The 21,650-nt window shown below is 41.9% G+C and overlaps 1 protein-coding gene and 1 pseudogene across 4 annotated transcripts; one reads left to right on the forward strand and one right to left on the reverse strand.

Moving 5' to 3' along the window:
- Nucleotides 1–1,948: 1,948 nt before the first annotated feature.
- Nucleotides 1,949–19,952, forward strand: Znf184 (zinc finger protein 184). 4 transcript variants are annotated; one of them, XM_048461056.3, is made up of 6 exons: nt 1,949–2,091; nt 2,437–2,642; nt 3,787–3,854; nt 8,257–8,383; nt 8,863–8,958; nt 17,800–19,952. In XM_048461056.3, exons 2-6 carry the CDS (start codon nt 2,636–2,638, stop codon nt 19,746–19,748), a joined length of 2,247 nt encoding a protein of 748 aa, XP_048317013.3. In that variant the 5' UTR covers nt 1,949–2,091; nt 2,437–2,635; the 3' UTR covers nt 19,749–19,952. The 4 variants fall into 4 exon arrangements, with proteins under 4 accessions (XP_048317013.3, XP_048317012.3, XP_048317015.3 ...); XM_048461055.3 differs by lacking the exon at nt 1,949–2,091 and adding an exon at nt 2,147–2,262; XM_048461058.3 differs by lacking the exons at nt 1,949–2,091; nt 2,437–2,642 and adding an exon at nt 3,487–3,554 and having other exon boundaries at nt 8,832–8,958.
- LOC125417328 (elongation factor Tu, mitochondrial pseudogene) lies at nt 16,408–17,554 on the reverse strand (annotated as a pseudogene).
- Nucleotides 19,953–21,650: the final 1,698 nt, after the last annotated feature.

Genomic DNA, 21,650 nt, shown 5'->3' on the forward strand with positions numbered 1-21,650 from the left:
ATTTCCATGACTGAAACCTGTGTAGTGTTTGTAGCCAGCAAATAAGGAAGCTAATGTTAGAAGTTGCTCCCAAGCATTCTTTTTTTTCCCAAGCATTCTTAACCCATGACAGCAGTCTCTCTTATAGAATTGAAGTACATTGTGAATTTAAGAAAGAACAGTGGTTATGTGTGTGACTCATCGGTAGAGCGCCTCCCTGGCATGCTTGAGGCACTAGGTTCCTCTCCTAGTACAAGCACAACAAAACCTGACCTTCATATAAGAGCACTTCATAGACAACTAGATTGTTGCTGTTGAAAAAGTTTAAGGGGAGAAGAGAAAAAGTCCAACAACCACAAGCTGCTAGTGGCTTTTTTTTTTTTATCTCTCTTATGTTACACCAGAGAAACAAAGAAAACAAAGAAATTTAGTGAAAATTTGTTACCCAAGAACTTCACGCTACCTAAGTTTCTCCCATATTTAAAGCCTCAGCAATAAAATTTCTTATTCCTGAAAAGGCCTTAGGCAAACTCCTAATTCCTTCCCTTGTCTACCAACTATCTATAGTAACCCAGCAGTCCTGTTTGCTGTCTATGCGACCTAAAGCAAATTACTCAAGCTGTTACTTAATGTCCATTGTGTACAATAGAATAATTAGAGAAAATATTCCTAACAGTATTTCCACGTAATTGCTTTAAGAATTGACTTATTAGATACAAGACACTTGTTACTTTGCCTGCCACACAGAAAATGTTGACAGCTGCTTTTTTTTAATCTGAGCCCTCCTTCCTGACGATTATGCAAGCGTTGGCTTTCTGTCTTCTGTGCTTCGTGTCTATTCCTTTTACTCAATTTCATTTTTTTTTTTGAAATCATAGAGACACTTCCAAAAAGTTTCCTGTACTGTTCCTCACCAGCAGTTCAGTTTTCTCCAATATGCCTCCAAGAGTTGCCCCATTTAAAACATGATTGTTGGGGGCTGCAGAGACTGTTTAGGGGTTTCTAGTAACCATGTCCAATGGGTCACAAGCTCCTGTAACTCCAGTTCCAGGGGCTCTTACATCATTCTCTGAATACTGAAGCATTCCCCCTTCACAAATGTGCAAAAACACAGATACATAACAAATCTTAAAAAAAAAAAACCAAAAACCATGCTTGATATGTTTGCATTTCTTTTTTATCTAATGTCTTGTTGCAACCGTTTCTCTAAATATTCTTCCCTTTCCTTAACTTCCTCACGGGTAGCATACCACTTCTAGGTACGGTGCTGTCAGCTAAGGAAGGGAGACAGCACCTTCTGTCAAATAACTGGGAACATAAGAGGCCTTTAGTTGCGTGTGCCACACCTTTGAAGTAAAAAAATCTGTTTGTTGGAGTCTTCTGTGTATGTCAAGGGCATACCAGCAGATTTGCCGTAGGTGCTAGGCAAAGAAACATGCAGAGAGCATTAAAATACTGTACCACCATCTCCTTCTATTTTCTTTAGCATTTTTTTTTTAAAAAGTGGGTCATTTTTCGAAGACATGAAGACAATTCAGTGGGTAACGACAGATATTTTTCAAAACGACAAAAGTTCTAAAAAGAAGAATGCAGGCCAGATAATAAAAGTAGGGCTGAATGGTGAAAAGTGTGCTTGCATTTTGAAATTTTCAGTGTGGGAGGTCCTGACCCTTGGGAGGTGGAGAAGGCGGACCCAAAACCTTGCAGGTGTCTGTATCTGTCTTTGTTTCAAAGACCAGTAGGACTACTACCTCTGCTCACAATCCAAGCAATCAGACACAATTATTAGCTAGGCGCAACCTCTCGACCCACCAGGTGAGGCAGTAATGTTAGTGGAAGCCTGGGAAAAGTAATTGAGAAACGCCGCGCGTTGCATTCTGGGAATTGTGGTCCTCTGCTCCACGGTGAGACGTGCATCTGTGCTGGAGGGAGGGGGAAAAGAAGGGGAAGGGTCTGCCCGACCGGAAGTGACCGCTAAGCCGACTGTGGGCGTGGAAAGAGGTGGGCATTTGGCCAGTTCTACCGCGAAGGCTCACATCCTGAATCCAAAGTGACCACCCCATGCTTCTGGATCCAGGAGCCTAAGGAATGCGTCACTAGACTGGAGTCCAGGTATCACCATGGCAACTGCCAGTGCCCTAGGAGTGTGACGTCATGGCGTAATGAGGCCTGCGCTGGAGGAAGCCGGGAAGTCAGGGAAGGGGGCGCGCCTCCCCTCGGCGATGCCGGGGCCAGCCTGTTCCCCAAAGCTTTGTTTCTTTGTTCTGGGCCGGGCCGGCTGAGGTGAGGTGCTGCCTGGGAAGTAGGAGGTCGCGGACCCACCCGGTGGAGGGAGCCTAGCCAGACTGACTCATAAGTAGAGTCTCTGCTACAAGGCAGAGCTCTGCTCCTTCCCGTTGTACTGTGTGCTTCTCTGTGGTAATTCAGTCCTCCCCTGTGCTCTCCTCTCTTGGGCAGGACCTCCTGGCTACCCAGTATGGGTCTAATGTGCGACTGTAAGACGCGTGCTGCAGACTGCATCCTGTGCCTTGTAGGCCAACCACGGAGGGCATAAGGCACCCACCCTGGGAGGGGAGCGGGATATTCAAGCCCCAGACTGAAGCTTCCCTGGCTACCCACGTGTCCACGTTCTAGCTGAACACGTAGAGCTCCTGAGATGGCAGGTAAAGGGGACTATCACGGCAGAGCCGGCCGGAGGGCCCCCCCGCCCCCGAACTGAGAGGTGGGAGGAGGAAGCAATGTGGTTAGGGGTAAAGGAACCGATTACATCATCGGAAGAGCCTTGGAAGAGTTAATACTGTCTCCCGGACATAAGAATTTGGAAAGGAACAACAGTTCAAAATATCTAATCCTCTTGATGTTTTTCTTTATTACATTTTAGAGTAATAAATTGTAGTCAGAAAAAAGTGCTTTATTTCTTCAATGAAATACCTTGCACATAGCAATGTTTTCAAGCTTGTGCGGGGCAACTGTGGCCCTAAACTATCCATTTTGGGTCCAAACAGCATGTTTGGTTTTTAGTTCCTTTTACCAAAAATTCCTGTTCTTGTGATCTTAAAAGCACTAGAGACTGACCGTTCTTTCACAATGCTGCCATTACCTGCGAATTCAGCTGTTAGAACTCCTCCTAAGTTCTCCTTCAAGAAACCTGGCCTCATTTCTTTAGATAGGTCCATGTAAAATCTCTAGACTTCTGAGAAGTTTGTTCCTAGTTAACTTATTTCTAACATTGTGGTGCCTAAAAATGTAGTTCTTTAAATGTTCCTTTAAAAATACCTGAGAGTATAATATGTTACTATTTGTTAAATTTTTTAGATTTATTTTTATCTTATGTGTATTAGTACTTGCCTGCATGTCTTTTCTTTCATTAGGTATATGTGATTGCACAACTCTGTACGTTGTGTGTGTCGCTAAACTCACAGAGCTCCACAAGTTTTTGCTTCCTTAGTGCTTGGATTAAAGGCATTCACCTTCATTTCCTGCTGTTTATTGACATTTTATGTGTAGCAGAGAAAAGAGAGCAGGAATATCTTGCCTTACTTAAGGAGGACCTCAGATTTAGCTGTATGAACCATGTGAGTAGTTAAATATCAAGAGAAAAAGCTGAATCTTAAGGCAGTGTGTTTTTCTCCTGAGCCTACTCAGGATAGTACAGAGGCCTCAGTTGACTCCTTTGGGGCATTGGGGGATTCAGACATAAAGGAAGGAGAGACATGGTTGTTATTTCTAGGAAGAAAGGTGAGTTTTTTTTCTGGATTGCTTGCAGCAACAGAGTAGTCAAATTCACCGTGGCCTCTTTCTCCTTAGGCCTGTCCTTTGCAGAATCCACCGGTCTCCACGAGGGACATCCTCTACTCCCATCAACTAGTTTTCAGGTAAGTTGAGATTTTTCTTAAGTGCCATGTCACTTCTTAGAATAATGTATCTTTTATTGTCAGGTGTGTTTACCCCCAAATCATCACTGGCGAGTCTTTCTGGGCTCTCATCTGCCCTGTGATCTCACCTGGATCCTTCTCTGCCTCTCCAGTTTCAAGGATGTATTCACCATTTACCTCTTACTTAGTATCTTGTAACACTATGGGTGTGGGGGAGAAGTATAACCTTTAATTCTTTACTTGACAAGAGTAAAATGACCAATAAAAATCAAAATAGGTGAATTCATTCATGAAAGGTGAAATGAGTGCTATGGGAGAGGTGTGTGCAGTTTGTAAGGGGCAGAACGTTGTATGGACAGTGGGGAATTGTACTCTCTGAAGGACAAGTGACATTTGAATATTGGAGGGAGAAACCGAGTCTAGGTATGGAGAGGGTTATAAGCAGAGGTGTGCAGGTACGTACTGCTAACAGTCATAAATTGAGAACGATTTGGAGGAGCTGACTTTTTTGCTTTGCTTTGTTTTGTTTGTTTGTTTGTTTGTTTGTTTGTTTGAGACAGGATTTCTCTGTAGCTTGGCTGTCCTGGAACTAGCTTTTGTAGACCAGGCTGGCCTCAAATTCACAAAGATCCTCCTGCCTCTGCCTCCTGAGATGAAAGGCATGCACCACCACCGCCTGGCTGAGATGATTTCTTTTTTCTTTTTTTATATACATTTTTTATTGATATTTATTGAGCTCTACATTTTTCTCTGCTCTCCTCCCTGCTTCTCCCCTCCCCGCTTCAATCCTCCTCCAAGGTCCCCATGCTCCCAGTTTACTCAGGAGATCTTGTCTTTTTCTACTTTCTACTTCCCATGTAGATTAGATCTATGTAAGTCTCTCTTAGTATCCACATTGTTGTCTAAGTTATCTGGGATTGTGGTTTGTAGGCTGGCTTTCTTTGCTTTATGTTTAAAAACCACCTATGAGTGAGTACATGTAATAATTGTCTTTCTGTGTCTGGGTTACCTCACTCAAAATAATGTTTTCTAGCTCCATCCATTTTTCTTCAAAATTCAAGCTGTTGTTATTTTTTTTCTGCTATGTAGTACTCCATTGTGTAAATGTACCACATTTTCCTTATTCATTCTTCAATCGAGGGGCATTTAGGTTGTTTCCAGGTTCTGGCTATGACAAACAAAGATGCTATGAGCATACATAGTTGAGCACATGTCCTTGTGGCACGATTGAGCATCCTTTGGATATGTAGTAAAAGGAGCTGCGGGCTGCTTTTTGTCCTGCCCGGCCCCCAACAGCCCGGTTAGCTTTATCCGAAATAATTATACGGAAACTGTATTCATTTAAACACTACTTGGCCCATTAGTTCTAGCCTCTTACTGGCTAACTCTCACAACCTGATTCAACCCATTTCTAATAATCTGTATGTCACCAGGAGCGCGTGGCTTACCAGAAAAGATTCAGCATGTCTTACCTGGCAGCTTCATGGTGGGCAGCTCTCTCTGACCCTGCTTTCTTCCTTCCAGAATTCAGTTCTGTCTACCCCCACCTACCTATGTTCTGACCTATCAGGCCAAGCAGTTTCTTTATTAATTAACCAATGAAAGCAACACATAGAAAGAAGACCCTCCTACATCAGGCTATATACCCAAAAGTGGTATTACTGGGTCTTGAGGAAGGTTGTTTCCTAATTTTTTGAGAAATTGCCACACTGACATCCAAAGGGGTTGTACCAGCTTGCATTCCCATCAGCAATGCAGAAGTGTTCCCTTTTCCCCACAACCTCTCCAGTATAAGTTGTCATCAGTGTTTTTGATCTTGGCCATTCTTACAGGTGTAAGATGGAATCTCAGAGTTGTTTTGATTTGCATTTCTCTGATGACTAAGGATGTTGAACATTTCCTTAAGTGTCTTTCAGCTAGAGATGACTTCTTTTGAAAAATTAAAAAATAATTGAATTCGGTCAGAATATGAAAAATCTTGAATATCTCATAAGAAGTGTGAAGGCTTTATTCTCTAGGTCCTCTGTGATTCATAATAGTTTTCAGTGTAGGAAATAGGACCTCATAAAGCTGTTAGAAAAATGTATCTTCTTGAGAACTTAGACGAAAGAAAGGAGGGAAGGAAGGAAGGGAGAGGGAGAGAGAATTTTCCCACAGGTCTTAATCAACCTCAAACCCCCTTCATCAAGTTCCCTATCCTTATCCAACCCGCCCACCCCGGTTCTTCCCAATTTCAGCTTAAGTACTGCTGGCATCACTTCTTTTGAGGAATACTGTGACAGTAAACTGTGTGTATTTAAAGTATACTGTCATTCTTTTGTATCCCGGAGGAACTGGTTCTAGGACACCTAACAGATTCCGAAACGTGTAGATCCTCAAGCCCCTCACTTGGGTGGCACAATATCTGCATATAACCTGTCCCCAGCCTGCTGTGTACCTTAGTCATCCTAGACACTTAGCTAGTGCACTGTAAAGACAGTGTAAACATCATGTAGTTCTTCTGCTGTATTGTTTAGGGGACAGTGACAAGAACGACATCTGTGCACGTTCTTTGAACATATTTAATCCACAGTTGCTTGAATCCACAGATGTAGAGGCCAACTGTAACTGGATAAGTTTTAACATACATGGAAATTCATAAAACCATCATCTTGTTCTAAGTAGTGAGCGAACAGATCCATGGTCAGAAAACACACTTTGTGTGACTTGAGTCTTTTCAAATTTACAAAGATTTGTTTTGACTTTTCTTTTGCTCAGAATATTAGCCGTCATATGGATGATCAGAGAGTACCATACAGGAAGGTAAATTTGTTCATGTTGGGTGAAGTGTCCAATACATATGGTAGTTTCATATTGTTACTATAATCACAGAAGCTTAGTTTGCTCAAAGCCATAGAGGCCAAAAGTCCAAAATGAAGCTGGTGATACTGGTACAGACCTTTAATTTCCTAACACTTAGGAGGCAGTGGCCAGCCAGGATAATATAGCAGGACCGTCTCTCAAACCAACCACCCCATAACATAATCTTTAAGCCCACAGGAATGTTTAGGTATGTTGTAAAGATGTCAAGGTCTTACTTGAATTTTTGTTTGATCAAGTTAATTGTAATGGTATTAGTTAGTGATTAATCGATTGTATCTTAATTAATTTGAGAAATGATTAAACACATGGGCCTATTCTGAGCTGTTGTCTTCTTACTGAATTTTATTCTATAACATGACACTGTTTCAGTTACTTTATACTTTGGTGTCCTTTGAATGTAATAGGGCAGTGGCGTGCGGTGCAGTTGCAGCACTGGGGAGGCAGTGGCAGGCTAATCTCTGAGTTTTAGGCCAGCCAGGGTTCAGGGTTGTCATACAGAGAAACCCTGTCTTAAAATTCTCTCTCTCTCTCTCTCTCTCTCTCTCTCTCTCTCTCTCTCTCTCCACACACACATACATACACACACACACACACACAAATGCAATAGGGCAAGTCTCCTCATCCATCCCATTTGTAATATTAATATTTGCTATGTCTTAGTACTCAGAGGTGTGGAGGAAGAACAAGGACAGCATTGGCCAGTAACACCTGAGCACCTACTTAGGTACCTAAATAGGTACTTCACAGGGAAAAAAGGTTTTGGTTTTGAACTTTAGGTTTAGGTTTTGGGTTTGGTGCTGAGAATTGACCCTAGGGCCGTGTCCATGCTTTGCCAGTGAGCTATACTATCACCCTCACATGGGTGTGTTTATTTTAGTCTTGACACCAGTCCTTTGGGCAAAGTACTGTATAGATGAGTTTTTTTTTGACTAGCTCACAAATAATGACATAGAGATTCTTTATTAATTATGAAAGCTCAGCCTTAGCTTAAGCTCATCCTACTAGTTCTTTTTAAAAAATATTTATTTATTTATTCATTATGGATACAATATTCTGTCTGTGTGTATGTCTGCAGGCCAGAAGAGGGCACCAGACCTCATTACATATGGTTGTGAGCCACCATGTGGTTGCCGCACCCAGCTACCTATCCAGCCCCCCCCACTAGCTCTTATATCTTAAATTAACCCATTTATTTTAATCTACATTCTGTTATGTGGCTTGTTACCTCAGCTCCCTGTTCTGCCCATTCTGCTTCTTCCATGTCTAGCTGGCCACTCTGCCTTCTTCCCAGAGTTCTCTGTGTGGAAATCCCACCTATGCCTCCTGCCTAGCTGTTGGCCATTCAGCTTTTATTACACCAGTTACAGCAGTACATTTTCATGCAGTGTGCAAATATCACACAACAGTACTCTTAAATTTTTCCAAAAGTGAACATCCTAGTGACCTACTAGTTTCACTTTTATCACCTGCTTTGCTTTTATGGATATTATTAATTTTTCTTATTTCCTAAGTCTAAGCAGTAGAACATTTGATGTTCTAGGAATCAGTGACCTTTAAGGATGTTGTCGTGAACTTCACCCAGGAAGAATGGAAACACCTGGATCCTACACAGAGAGATTTGTTCAGAGATGTGACATTGGAAAATTATACACATCTCGTCTCTATAGGTGAGGGTAATACCCCCAAGTAAAGATCAGGATGTGGGGAAAGGGTATGTACCTGGTCTCTGTAGGTAATGGAAACGGTGGGAGGCAAACATACACCTTGTCTCTGTGGGTAGGGTAGCCCCAAGTTTTGATGGTTTTTTTGGAGGAGGGAACACACCTGGTCTCTGCAGATGGGTGTGGTCCCAAAGTTAGATGGGATGTGGAAGGCACTTTAGGTGCTTAGATGTGACAGACATCTAAGTTTAGGAACCAACAATTCTAAATTTTGGAAGTTTCTCCTCATTGCTAAGTGGAGCAGCAAACTAATGGTTCTCTCTTCAGATCAGCTTCTCCACTGCCCCATTGTTCATGCCAGTTGTATGCTGTCCGTCCCTCCAGATTTTCCCATGTGGATGTCTTACAGAATGGTGAGATTGCATTCTCATGTGGTGCTTTTTCCTTGTTGCAGACAGATTCCTTTTTTTCCCCCCTCTGAGCAGGACTCCAGGTTTCCAAACCTGATATGATTTCCCAGCTAGAACAAGGGACAGAGCCATGGATTGAGGAGTCGTACGTTCCTGTTGGTTCCATGGAAGGTGAGTAGTGTGTAACAACAGAGGACCGCTCTCCGCAGCTGCCAGGCTGGTGGGAGGTGGCTCTGTGTGTAGATGTGTACTCAGCATCACCTGTGCAGAGAGGAGACTCGGTTTGACATTCCCTTTTAGGAGGCATCCTTCCTGATTGCCCTAAAGCAGGCCTCTCAACCTTCTCTCCATACTCTCTCCCCCCATTTACTTTTGGTCCAGGATTGTCTCCTCACTTTCTGTTTTAGGGTTCCATTTCTGTTAGCATCAAACAGAAACACACGCTATTTCCAGATGCTTTTACTCAACACTGGCTCTCATTCAGTCTCTTTTCTTTGTTCCCATCCAAACTAAAATAAAAATGAATTCCACACCTGCAGGCTTTTTTTTTTAAGCACTTACTCTGTTCTTACTCTCAAGTATAGTTTCATATTCTGTCACTTTATCATTCTGTCCTTGAGATTCTGAATAATCTTCTTCTAAGTCATCAGTTCCCAAACTGCACAAGGAATTTCTTCCACGTTCTGACTCAGGAATAATCTAGTTACTCTGTTTATTACTGTACTATTCAGAATAGTACAGCATGCCTGTAAACACAGGAATGGATGAAGAAAATGTGATATATCTACACAATGGAATTCTATTCAGCCATAGAGAAAATGGAATCATAGTCAGGAAGTAGTGGTGCATGCCTTTAATCTCAGCACTGGGGAAGCAGAGTCAGGTGAATCTCTGTGAGTTCGAGGGCAGCCTGGTGTACAGAGCAAGTTCCAGGACAGCCAAGACTATACAGACAAACCCTGTCTCGGAAAAACAAAAAACAAAAAACAAAAAACCAAAAAATGAAATTGACATTTGCAGCACCATTATGTTCCTTTTTTTCTTAGTTTCTTCAGGACTATCTTGGTAAAAGGATGTTGAACTTTCTCAAATGCCTTTTCTGCATATATTGAGATGATCATGTGATTTTTGTCCTTAGTCTATTTACATCTTACTTTATTAACAGATTTGTATGTATTGAATCAGCTTTGCAATCCTGGGGTAAAAAGCAATGTGGTTGCTATCTGTGATCTTAAAATGTTCTTGAATTTGGCCAGCAAGTATTTTGCTGCAAGTTCTTGTACCTATATTTGTCAAGAAAATTAGTCTATACTTTGTTGTTTTGTCTCTATCTGGTTTTGATATCAGAGTAATACTAGCTTTGTAAAATGAGTTTGGTGGTGTTACCCTCCTTTTCTGCTTTGTGGAAAAGTTTGAGAAGTATAATCTTAGCTCTTCTACAGAGTTTGGTAGAATTCATCAATAAACTCATTTGGTTCTGGACTTCTCTTTTTGGAGACACTTTTTATTACTGCTTAAATATCGTTACTGTTATGGGTCTGCAAACATTGCATCTATCTTGATTTAATTTTGCTAACTCACATGTATTTAGGAATTTATCCTTTCTCCAAAATTTTCTGAATACATTTTCTGGATTTTTGAATACATTTTCAATGTATTCCCTAGTACTCCTCTGAATTTCATTGGTGTCTTTTGTAAACAGTTTCTTTTAATTTTATTTATTTATTTATTTATTTATTTATTTATTATGTATACAATATTCTGTCTGTGTGTCTGCCTGCAGGCCAGAAGAGGGCATCAGATCTCCTTTCAGATGGTCGTGAGCCACCATGTGGTTGCTGGGAATTGAACTCAGGACCTTTGGAAGAGCAGGCAGTGCTCTTAACCACTGAGCCATCTCTCCAGCCCCAACAGTTTCTTTTTAATCTGTAATTTTGCAAAGGTGCATTTTCTGTTCCTTTTGTTGGTTTGGCTTGAAATTTGTCAATCTATTTATCTCTTCAAGGAACTATCTCTTTGCCATTATGCATTGCCCTTTTAAGTCCCTCTTTCTTTACCTTCAACCCTAATCATTATTTCTAGGCATGTGCTTTTGGGTTTGGCTTCTGTCCTACTTTGCTTTCTATTGCGTGATAAATATCATGACCAAAAACAACTTGGGAAGTAAAGTTGTTTTGGCTTAAACTTCCTGTCATAGTTCGTTATTGAGAAGCCAAGGCCAGAACTCAAAACAGTATAGGAACCTGGAGGCAGGAGCTACAGTAGAAACCATGGACGAACACTGCTTACTTCCTTGCTCTCCAAAGCTCACTCAGCTTCCTTCTTACTGCAACTCAAGACCACCCGCCCACGGGTGGCACCACCCACAGTGGGCTTGGCCCTTCCAGTTAATGTTAATCAAGAAAATGCCCCACAGACTTACCTACAGGCCAGTCTGATCCAGACTGATCCTCAGCTGAAGTTCCATTTCCCAGATTATTCTAGTTTATATCAAGTTGACAAAAAACTACACAGCTTGCTGCTTTTTGTTTTCTTTGTTTTTTAATTAATTTTATTATTTTTTTCTAGACCTTTGAAGTTGGGAGGAGAAATTGCTTAGGAGTTAGAGAGCTTGGTGCTCTTCTGAACTACCCAAGTTCAGTTCCTAGTAGCTCTGTAGGATAGCTCACAACCATCCTAGCTCAAGATCCAAAGAATCTGATACCTCTGGCCTCTTTGGGCATAGGCACCCAAATACATACGCCTACACACATAATTTCTAAAATTGTGTGTGTGTGTGTGTGTGTGTGTGTGTGTGTGTGTGTGTGTGTATAACTAACACTGATATATCATTAGGTTATTTGTTTGCTATTTGTCTTTTTTCCTTTGTGATACCTACTCTGGGTGCCTTTTTTGGGGGGAGGGCAGTGGCTAATGTATGGACTTACTACTATAGACTTAGAATTGCTTTAGCTCTATCGAAGAGGTTCTGGTAAATTGTGCTATCATTCTCTTTTGATTCTAGGAAGTTCTTTATTTCCTCCCTGATTTCTTCAATGACCCCACTGTTCATTCACAAGAATCTTTTTCAGTCTCCAAGAATTTATGTTGTTTCTGTGTCTTTGCTTATTGATAGTTTCCAGATTTATTCCATTATGACCTGATGAAATACATTGAATTAATTTTGATCCTTTTGTGTTTATTAAGGCCTTTTTGTGATCTTTGAGATGATTTCAAGGGCTGCTGAGAAGAACGTACATTCTATATCTGATGGGTAGACTGTTGTGCAGATATCTAAATCTAACTGATGCATGGTGCAATTTAGCTCTGAAGTTTCTTTGGTGATTTTTGATTTGGAGAACGTATATAAAGGTGAGTGTGGATTATTCAAGTGTTTCAGTATTTCTATATGAAGGCCTGTCTGGCCTTTTGTGCCTTTCAGTATTTGTTACATTAAATTGGAAACCTAAACATTTGTTATATCCTCTTAATAAGTTGTCCCCTTTGTTAATATGTAGTAGCCTTCTTTATCTATTCTGACTAGTTTGGGGTCTACTTTATCCAATATCAAAATAGCTCTGCTAGCTTAATATAAGTTTGCCTTTGCTTAGCCGGTGGTGGTGATGGTGGTGGTCGTGGTGGTGGTCGTGGTGGTTGTGGTGCATTCTTTTAATCCCAGCACTGGGAGACAGAGACAGGTTGATCTCTGAGTTTGATCTACAGAGTAGATTAAAAGTTTGCACTTGCTTGGTGTGTTGATTTCCATCTTTTGGAATCTGTAAGTGTCTTTGAAGGGAAAGTGTGTTTCTATCAGACAACAAATAGTTTAATCTTGTTTTTTAATCCTGTCAGTTGTGTTTGTACATTGGTGAGTTGAGGCCTTTTGCATTTGAAGTTATTATTGAAGAGTTTGCAGTGTCCTATGGTTTTGTTGGTTGTTCTGGTTGACTGGATCATTGCTGTTCTTTTCTTTGTTCCCTACTGTATTAAGAGGTTTCTGTTTTACTGTATTAGGCATGCTGGATTTGTTTCTGGCTCCCTTTTCCTGTCATGAAATAAATGTATTCTCTCACGTACTCTTCTTGTGCTGTTTTCCATTTTCTTGCTTATTGTATCCCTTTAAGTGCGTCCTGCAGTATGCTAATTGCCTTAGGTTATGCTTTGTCTTAGGGTGTCTATTGCTGTGTAGAGACGCCATGACTGCTCTTATAAAGAAAAACATTTCATTGGGCTGGTTTACGGTTTCAGAGGCTTAAACCATTATCATCATGGCAGGACATGGCAGTGTGCAGCAGTCATGGTGCTGGAGAAGGGGCTGAGAGGCCTACATCTTGATCTGCAGGCAACAGGAAGTGAACTGAACTAGGAGTAGTTTGCGCATAGAAGACCTCAAAGCCTACCCCACAATGACACACTTCCTCCAGCAAGGCCACACCTACTTCAACAAAGCCACACCTCTTAAAGCTCTCTTTGAGCTTATGAGGCCAATTACATTCAAACTACCACATGCCTGTCTTGAAATGTTGGAAAAGATAACTTTTCTGAGGATAACAGTTTTTAATTTTTAGTTTAGTTATTTTGTGTGTATGGGTCCTTTAGGGTTCTTTACCTGCATGCTTATCTGTCACCACATACATGCACTTCTCCTGGAGTTCAGATGAAAGAGTTGGATCCTTGGGAGTGGAGTTAAAGATAGTTGTGAGCCTCCATATGGGTTCTAGGGATCAAACCCTCACTCTGGAAGAGCAACCAGTGTTTGTAACCACTGAGCTATCTCTAGCCTCAACAGTCTTCTTTTTAGATTATTTAATGTGTTTGGATATTTTGCCTGCTTGTATGTGTGTGCATCACTTGTGTGCCTGGTACCCACAGAGCCTGAAGAGCCTGAAGAGGGGGTCAGAACCTTGAAACTGGAGTTGCTGTTGACTGTGAGCCACCAGATGGCTGTGAGGAACTGAACCTGGGTCCTTTGTAAGAGCAACAAGTTTTTTAAAACTACTGACTCACTTCTCTAGCCCCAGGGTAGCAATCTTCTTGGTTAATTTACTTCCAGGGTTTGAAATGTCAAGACTTGCTTTTCTGACTTTTTGGGTTTTTCTCTGATGTATGTGGGTTGGTATTTTTCCCACATACATACAGTTTCTAATATTGTGTTTTTTGTTTTTTTGGGTTTTTTTTGTGTGTGTGTGTAATTTTAACATCTTGATTATCTAACGTATTCTTGTCTATTTGTAGTATTATATGCTTGTTGTGTATGGATGTCCTTTCCCCCCCTGTAGGCCTGGGTAATTTTATGCTATAATTTTATTAAATTATACCTCTAAATTTTATCTCAATTCCTTTTCCAGATTCTTTGATTTTACTATGAAGCTTATCTCAGAGTTCTTGGCAGATTTGTCTATGCTCATTGATTATCCTTTTTTATCAGTGTCTAAATTTATTATTGCCTCAACCTTGACTTTCATCTCTGAAATTTATTTTTCCTCTTGGTATCACCTATTAGTAAAACTTTCTGCTGTACTTTTTAAGAAATATTATTTATTCATTTTGGTGTATATGTGTGACTGCTTGCCTGCATGTATGTTTCTTTGCCGTATGCAGGCCTGGTGCCCACAGAGATCAGAAGAGGGTGTCAGATCTCCTGGAACTGGAGTTTCAGGCAGTTGTGAGCCACTTTGTAGTTGCTGGAACCAAACCCAGCTCCACTGTCAGGATAGTAAGTGCTCCTAATGGAGCTCCCTCTCCAGGCCCCCAGTTGTCTCCTTCTTGACGATGTCTTGAAGACCTGTAATCCTGATTATGGTTTTTCTCACAGGTCTGTCTGCTTGTTTTTGTTGTTGTTGGTTTTTTTGTTTGTTTGTTTTGTAGCCTTTTTATCAACACCCTCAATTACTTCTCCAAATACTGTATAGGAATATGTTAGCCAATGCCTATAAATTTTTATATAGATTGCTTTTGTGAGAGGTGCAGTATTAGTCAGCATTTACCTCTAGAATTTTTTCTAATCCTTCATTCTTTTCTTAGATAGTTCTCTTGATCATTGAGTAGAGAATATGACATTGTGTGGGCATTGATTGTGGTTGATACCACATTGCCTTCATGTGTTTCATACTTGTGATTGGTTATCAAACACTTTTCTCTCTCTCCTTTTTGTTTTTCAAGACAGGGTTTCTCTGTATAGCTTTGGAGCCTGTCCTGGCACTTGTTCTGTGGTCCAAGCTGGCCTCACACTCACAGAGATCCATCTGCCTTTGCTTCCCAAGTGCTAGGATTAAAGGCGTGCGCCGCCACCACCCAGCTCACTTTCTCTTTCTTAACAGCACAAGACTCTGTGTTCTCTTTCTTGATAGCACAAGGCTCTATGCCCTTCATGTGCCACACAGTGCCTACAGTAGATCCAGAAGATATTCTTTTTTTTTCAGAAGATATTCTTTATTGAATTTATCTTATTTGTATGTTGCCCAGGAGTGCAGGTTTATGTGGAGGCCAGAGGATAACTTGCAGTAGTCTCATTCTGTGTGGGGCAGGGGGATTGGACTCATTATCAGGCCCAACAGCAACAGGTACCCTCACTGACTAAGCTGTTTCATCAGCCTCAGAAGATACTCTTTATGATTATTTGCTATACAAACATATTTCTCTGGGTATCATTTCTCTTGGTGAAAACATGTCTGGAACACATCGCTAAAGCTATGTGCAGTGACCATGTTTTTGCTGAAGAAGTTCTTCTGCTACTGTTAATCTACCTACACTGATGCACACTATCCCATTATCTATGGAGCTATGAGGAGGAGATAGTGGGCAGCATGGGGTCTGCATTCTGTTCATGCTTGCAGTGTGTGACTGGACTTCCAATGCAGTGTCTTTTCTTACCGTCCTGTTACCAGTAGAACTGGAGAAGTGTTTTCTTTTACTCTGTCACCCTTGAGGGTCTTCCCCACCTCTGTCCTGTTCTCATAAACATTCCTGTGGCTTCAACTATTTTCTTTCCACTTTAGCTAGAATTTTGTATCTTACGCATGAGCATCCTAGTGTAATGCTGTTTTTGGCATCTTCCACTCCTATACCATATAGTCCTCCATTTCTTACTTCCAAATTCCAAAATGGTAGATTTGAATTATTATGTATTATTTCCTTCTAAATTTTTAGCAAAGATGAATTCTTACTTCTGGTTTCCAGGCTAACAATCTTAAGTCTTAGTTAAGTGTCTCCTGTTTGTCTGGAGTTTATCTCAGCATCCTTAAAATTTTGCTTTGTTGCTCATTAACAAGGAATTTCAATTCATACTGCATCTTTCAGAGTCAGTCATTTTCTTTGTACCCTCAGTGGTCTCTGGTTACCTTTTTTTTTTTTTTTTCCTAAATTCATGGAACAATTAGTTACTTCACCTACCAGGCCACTTCTTATGAGCAGACGTGTCCATTGTACTCTGCTTGGGCCCAGCTTGTGTCCACAGGAAGGATCAGGGCAGCCCTAAGCTCAAAAACCTGATCCTCTCCATGTGAGATTCTGTTCTCCTTTGTCATGGCTAGTGTTTCAGTGATAGGGACAGTGGCGGAGCTTTGTTGTCATCCTGCAAGGTGAAGTGCTCACCTCTCTCTCACAGCGTGGGCTGCCGCGAGCATATTCTGAGCTTCAGGTCTACCTCTGGCATGGCACGTTCCTTCCCCCGTTCCCCAAGTCAGAAAGAACATGATAGGCATAAAACGGGACACAGGGTTTATGGTGGCTACCCTCCTCCTTGCTGAGGATGGAAGCATAGGCCTCCACCCTTTGGTGACTTCGGGCTGAGCCTGGCTTAACTATCACCAAATCATGCTCAAAGTTTTCCGCCTCTGCCTTGTTCCAGAGCACCCAGATTACCCCTGCCTCAGGCCTCTCCAAGCTCTTGTGGAATGTCTCAGTGCCTGTCAATCACCACAGTGTAAATGCCCGTGTTCTATCCCAGCTACTCGTACACATCTCCCGTCTTCAGCATGCCGTGCTCTAATGTAGCAGTCCCCACTGTGTCCCAGCCAAGAATAGAGTAGTACCTGACTCTACAGGTAGCAGACAGGGCTTCTCCAGGTCTCAGGTGTGTCCACAGCATCCAGCAGCTTTTGCAGCGATTTCTCACCTAGCTCAGAATCACATTGCTCAAGGGCACAGAGCCTGCAATGACTGGAGTCTCCTCTCCTTCAAAGCCAAGCTAGGTGAGCAGCTCCTGGATTTCCAGCTGTGCTGACCCCACCATCTCTGAGGCCTGCGTGGTGTCTGCCTTGTTCACATTCACCACAGCATGCTTGGCCCCAGTCTGTTTAGCCGTTGTGTCCTTGCGTCTGGGGTATGGTGTCACCAGCAGAGTGCAGTCACCCAGAGGGCGAATGCCGTGATCCTATGCTTTAAGTGGTCCACCATTCTTGGGGAAGTCTGTGGGCATGGTGGCAGGCAGGAATGCTGTACTCTACCTGGGCTGCACTGATAGTGATACCCCAAACTCTCTCTTCTGAGAATTGTCTGTGTCCTTATACCTTTTTAACTTAGCCCCACATTGCTCAACTAGAAGTTTTGTGATGGTTGTAGTCAGGGTAGTCTTACCTGGGATTCCATGTGGCCAGTGCTATTCACATTCACATGGAGTTTGTCATGCTCAAAGGTCTTCAGGCCCTTCAGGGACTACAGCAATGAAGTCAGACTGACGCTTAGACTACTGAAGCAGGGTGTCATTCACAATAAGGTGAGGACTGCCATTGTGGTAGTAGTACCTCAGTCTTCCAGGTGCTGAGATTAAAGGTGTGTAAGACCACATCCTACTCACCTCTTAGATTTACCTATCCCTTTAACTGTTGTTATTCTTGCTTGACTTAGAGATCATCTGTGGAATTGAAGTGTGCATTCTCTTTGCACTCTCAGTTTATTCTCCTTAGCTCTTTCCACTCTCTTCCCAGGTAATAAGCTTATATATTTGAGAGCCCTCAAAGGATTCAATAATCTCCAACAAGTTTTCTTTCGCTCTGTCCAGAAAATACTGGTATCTTTTTTTTTTTCTTTCAGACTGGAAGATAAGACCTGGAAATGGTGTGTCACCCTTAGAGTGTGACACTTCTGAAGAACATCTGTCTTCTGAGGCCCAAACAAGCAACTGCAAAAGGGCTGGTTCTTACAGTTGCAGCGTCCTAGAAACGTGGAAGGCTGGTGGGAGTTTAGAGACGCTCCAGGCAAATCAGCAGACTCTGCCAAGGGAAATAAAAATAACAGCAAAAGCAGTACCCACGTGTGAGAGCAGTCTCGGCGTGAGTTCAAGCCTTGTATCACAAACAGAAGTAGTTCTAGAACAAACTTCCACCAAAACAAGAGTCCAGCAGAATTCACAGCCCGCCCCGAAAGAGAAGCTGTGTAAGTGCAGCGAATGTGGCAAAGCTTTTACTTACTGCTCCGCTCTCATTCGCCATCAGAGAACGCACACCGGAGAAAAGCCCTACAAATGTAACGAGTGTAACAAAGCTTTCAGCCGAAGTGAAAACCTTATAAATCATCAGAGAATTCATACAGGAGATAAGCCGTACAAATGTGACCAGTGTGGAAAGGGCTTCATTGAGGGCCCATCTCTGACTCAACATCAAAGGATTCACACTGGAGAAAAGCCCTACAAATGTGATGAATGTGGGAAAGCCTTTAGTCAGAGGACCCATCTTGTTCAGCATCAGAGAATCCACACCGGTGAGAAGCCATACACTTGTAATGAGTGTGGAAAGTCCTTCAGCCAGAGAGGTCACTTTATGGAACACCAGAAAATTCATACAGGAGAAAAGCCTTTCAAATGTGAAGAATGTGAAAAGACCTTCACCAGGAGCACACACCTTACTCAACATCAAAAGATTCATACTGGAGAGAAAACCTATAAGTGTAACGAGTGTGGGAAGGCCTTCAATGGGCCTTCGACATTTATCCGTCACCATATGATTCACACTGGAGAGAAGCCTTATGAATGCAATGAATGTGGCAAAGCCTTCAGTCAGCACTCAAACCTGACTCAGCATCAGAAAACACACACTGGTGAGAAGCCCTATGATTGTGCAGAATGTGGAAAAGCCTTCAGTTACTGGTCGTCCCTCGCCCAGCATCTGAAAATTCATACAGGAGAGAAACCCTACAAATGCAGTGACTGTGGCAAGGCCTTCAGTTACTGCTCCTCTCTTACTCAACACCGGAGAATTCATACTCGAGAAAAACCCTTTGAGTGCAGTGAATGTGGAAAGGCTTTCAGTTATCTGTCAAACCTTCATCAGCATCAGAAAACCCACTCCCAGGAGAAAGCCTATGAATGTAAGGAATGTGGAAAAGCCTTTATTCGGAGTTCATCTCTTGCTAAGCATGAGCGAATTCATACTGGAGAGAAGCCTTATCAGTGTCCTGAATGTGGGAAAACCTTCAGCTATGGCTCATCACTTATTCAGCATAAGAAAATCCATACTGGTGAAAGACCTTACAAGTGTAATGAATGTGGTAGAGCCTTTAACCAGAAAATACACCTTACACAACACAAGAGAATTCATACAGGAGCAAAGCCGTACGCGTGTCCCAAGTGTGGTAAGACCTTCCGACATTGTTCCTCTCTTGCACAACATCAAAAAACTCACACAGAGGAAAAACCCTACCAGTGTAACAAATGTGAAAAAACCTTTAGTCAGAACTCCCACCTGACTCAGCATCAGCAGACCCATGCAGGAGAGAAACCCTATAAGTGCAATGAACGTGAATCGTTTCCCCAGAGCGTGCTCTTACCTGATCATCAGAGTGCTCACACTGGAGAGAAACCGGACAACTGTAACAAATGCCCAAGGACTTTGAGCCGGAACACTTACCCTACTCAGCATCAGAAGATTCATTCAGGAGAGAAGGTTTTTGGGTGTGGTGACTGTGGAAAAGCCTTCAGGTATCGCTCTACTCTCAACAAACACCAGAGACTGCACCCTGGCATAGCTGCTCTAGGAACATCATAAATGGAGCTGCTCTCCTCACTTTGGTTTTATAGTGATGGATCAGAGTGGGGTGAAGAGCTCCTTAAAGTATTGTTAAGTTTTCCCTATCTCATGATGAGATAGGCTCTTGGGCTGAACTAATCCAGGTATGTTATTAAGCAACATTGGAGCAAGCTACTTTAAGTGTCTTGTGTGAATGGGGTGAAATAAAAGATTGAGAGATGATTTGAAAGGTCGCTTGGAGTTTTGTATATTTACAATCTGTTCCTAAATAGTTGCACTATGCATCCACACTTCATCTTGGACCTACAAGTTTATGCATGTTTTGCTAGGAGAAGAAATTTGTGCTTCAGTAAATAGGAATTTGTTTTGCTCCTGTTCTAATGCACTAAACATTATTCAGGAAGTTGGCCCCTTAAATAAAAATAATTATAAAATACAATCAAACTCAATTGCCTGTGACTATTAAAATTTGGCAGCAGGTTCATTGTACCTGTATTTCCATCTTCTTAGGCTGAAGTGAGACGGTCACAACTGCTGGAGTCTAAAGTAGACTGGACAGCGCGGTGAACTCTTATCTCAAAAATCAATTATTTCCTCTTGTAGCTTTTAAATATCTTTTTCTAGGAGTTACAACTAGAGAGATCCACTTCTACAGTATGTACTGGTGTTTAACCCAGCTTGCATGTGGTGTCTTGGCTGGGGTTGCAATAACAAATAGACAGGTATAGTTTAGACAACAGAATTTTATTTCTCACAGTTCTGGAGATTGGAAAGGGTCCACTGTCTGATTATGGTCAGCTACGATCTTATATGCTTACATGGCAGAAAACAGAGAGAAAAAGGTTTTTATGAAATCCTGTTCTTGAGTGTTCTAGAATTAAACCTTCTAGACACTCATTCCTAATAACATTATATGGGGGAGTTTTCAGCTTATGAGTTTGGAGATAGTTCAGTCCTAACAACTGAGAACAACAAGATTTAGTGCCGAGGGTGTACGTAAGACTCATTTCAGTTGGCCCAGCCCTAGTCCTCACTTTGTGAGATATTATCTCTGTTGTGTAGACCAGGCTGGCCTAGAACTCACAAACATCTGCCTGTCTTCGCCTCTTTTGAGTGCTGGGATTAACAGCATGTACCACCATTCCTGGCTATTTAACTTCTAAATGGTACCTGGAAAGAATAATTGACCTACACTTGAGTACCCAATCCTTTAGTTAGTTGTTCTTCGCTACGCTGTTCACAGATTAGTTTATTCAGCCCACACTGTGTAGCTTTTGAGTGTCTTCGTATTTATAGAGTCTCTCAGGCTCTGATAGGCAGGTTGATTTGCCTCTTTGCCAAAGTACAGAAACTAAGCCACCGTGTAAAGTTATTTCATGTATGCTTGATTTCCTTGTATCAGAATCAGATAATAGCATTTTATACAGTCCAGAGAATGATCTACATTAGCCATGTTTTCAGTTGTGAATGAGTGAATTCAGTTAAAGTATATAGCGAGCAAAAGATATGCAAGGAGCCCCGACAACCTGGCCATACAGATAGCACAGGGGTTACCCGTGTATTGTTTCAAATTTAGTCTATTTGTTGCCAAAGTGAAAAGTTTTTTTTTTTTTAAGATTTATTTTCACTTATGTGTGTATGTGTTTATCTGAGTGGATGGCGTGTGTGAGTGTCCCTGAAGATAAGAAAAGGGCCTTAGACAGGCAGCTGTGAGCTGCCCACAGTGGGTGCCCGGTGCCAAATTTCTGCCCACTCTAGAAGCAGTGAGCACTCCTAACCACTGAGCCATCTCTCCAGCCCTGGACCACAGTTTAGATGATTGTGTGAGGACATCCTTTGCTGTGACCATCTACCAACCAGTCACTGAGTTCTTTTATGAGCCCAGCTCAGATTTTTAACTGGAAATCATCATGCATAGTT

The sequence above is a fragment of the Myodes glareolus genome, chromosome 14 (genome assembly GCF_982192425.1).
Source record: "Myodes glareolus chromosome 14, mMyoGla1.1, whole genome shotgun sequence".
NCBI lineage: Eukaryota > Metazoa > Chordata > Mammalia > Rodentia > Cricetidae > Myodes > Myodes glareolus.

What these genes read in the sequence shown, in the direction of transcription:
- Znf184 (XM_048461056.3), top strand. An exon ending in TACACATCTCGTCTCTATAG is followed by an intron (nt 8,384 to 8,862) that starts GTGAGGGTAATA and finishes CCCTCTGAGCAG; the next exon opens with GACTCCAGGTTTCCAAACCT. An exon ending in TCCTGTTGGTTCCATGGAAG is followed by an intron (nt 8,959 to 17,799) that starts GTGAGTAGTGTG and finishes TTTTTCTTTCAG; the next exon opens with ACTGGAAGATAAGACCTGGA.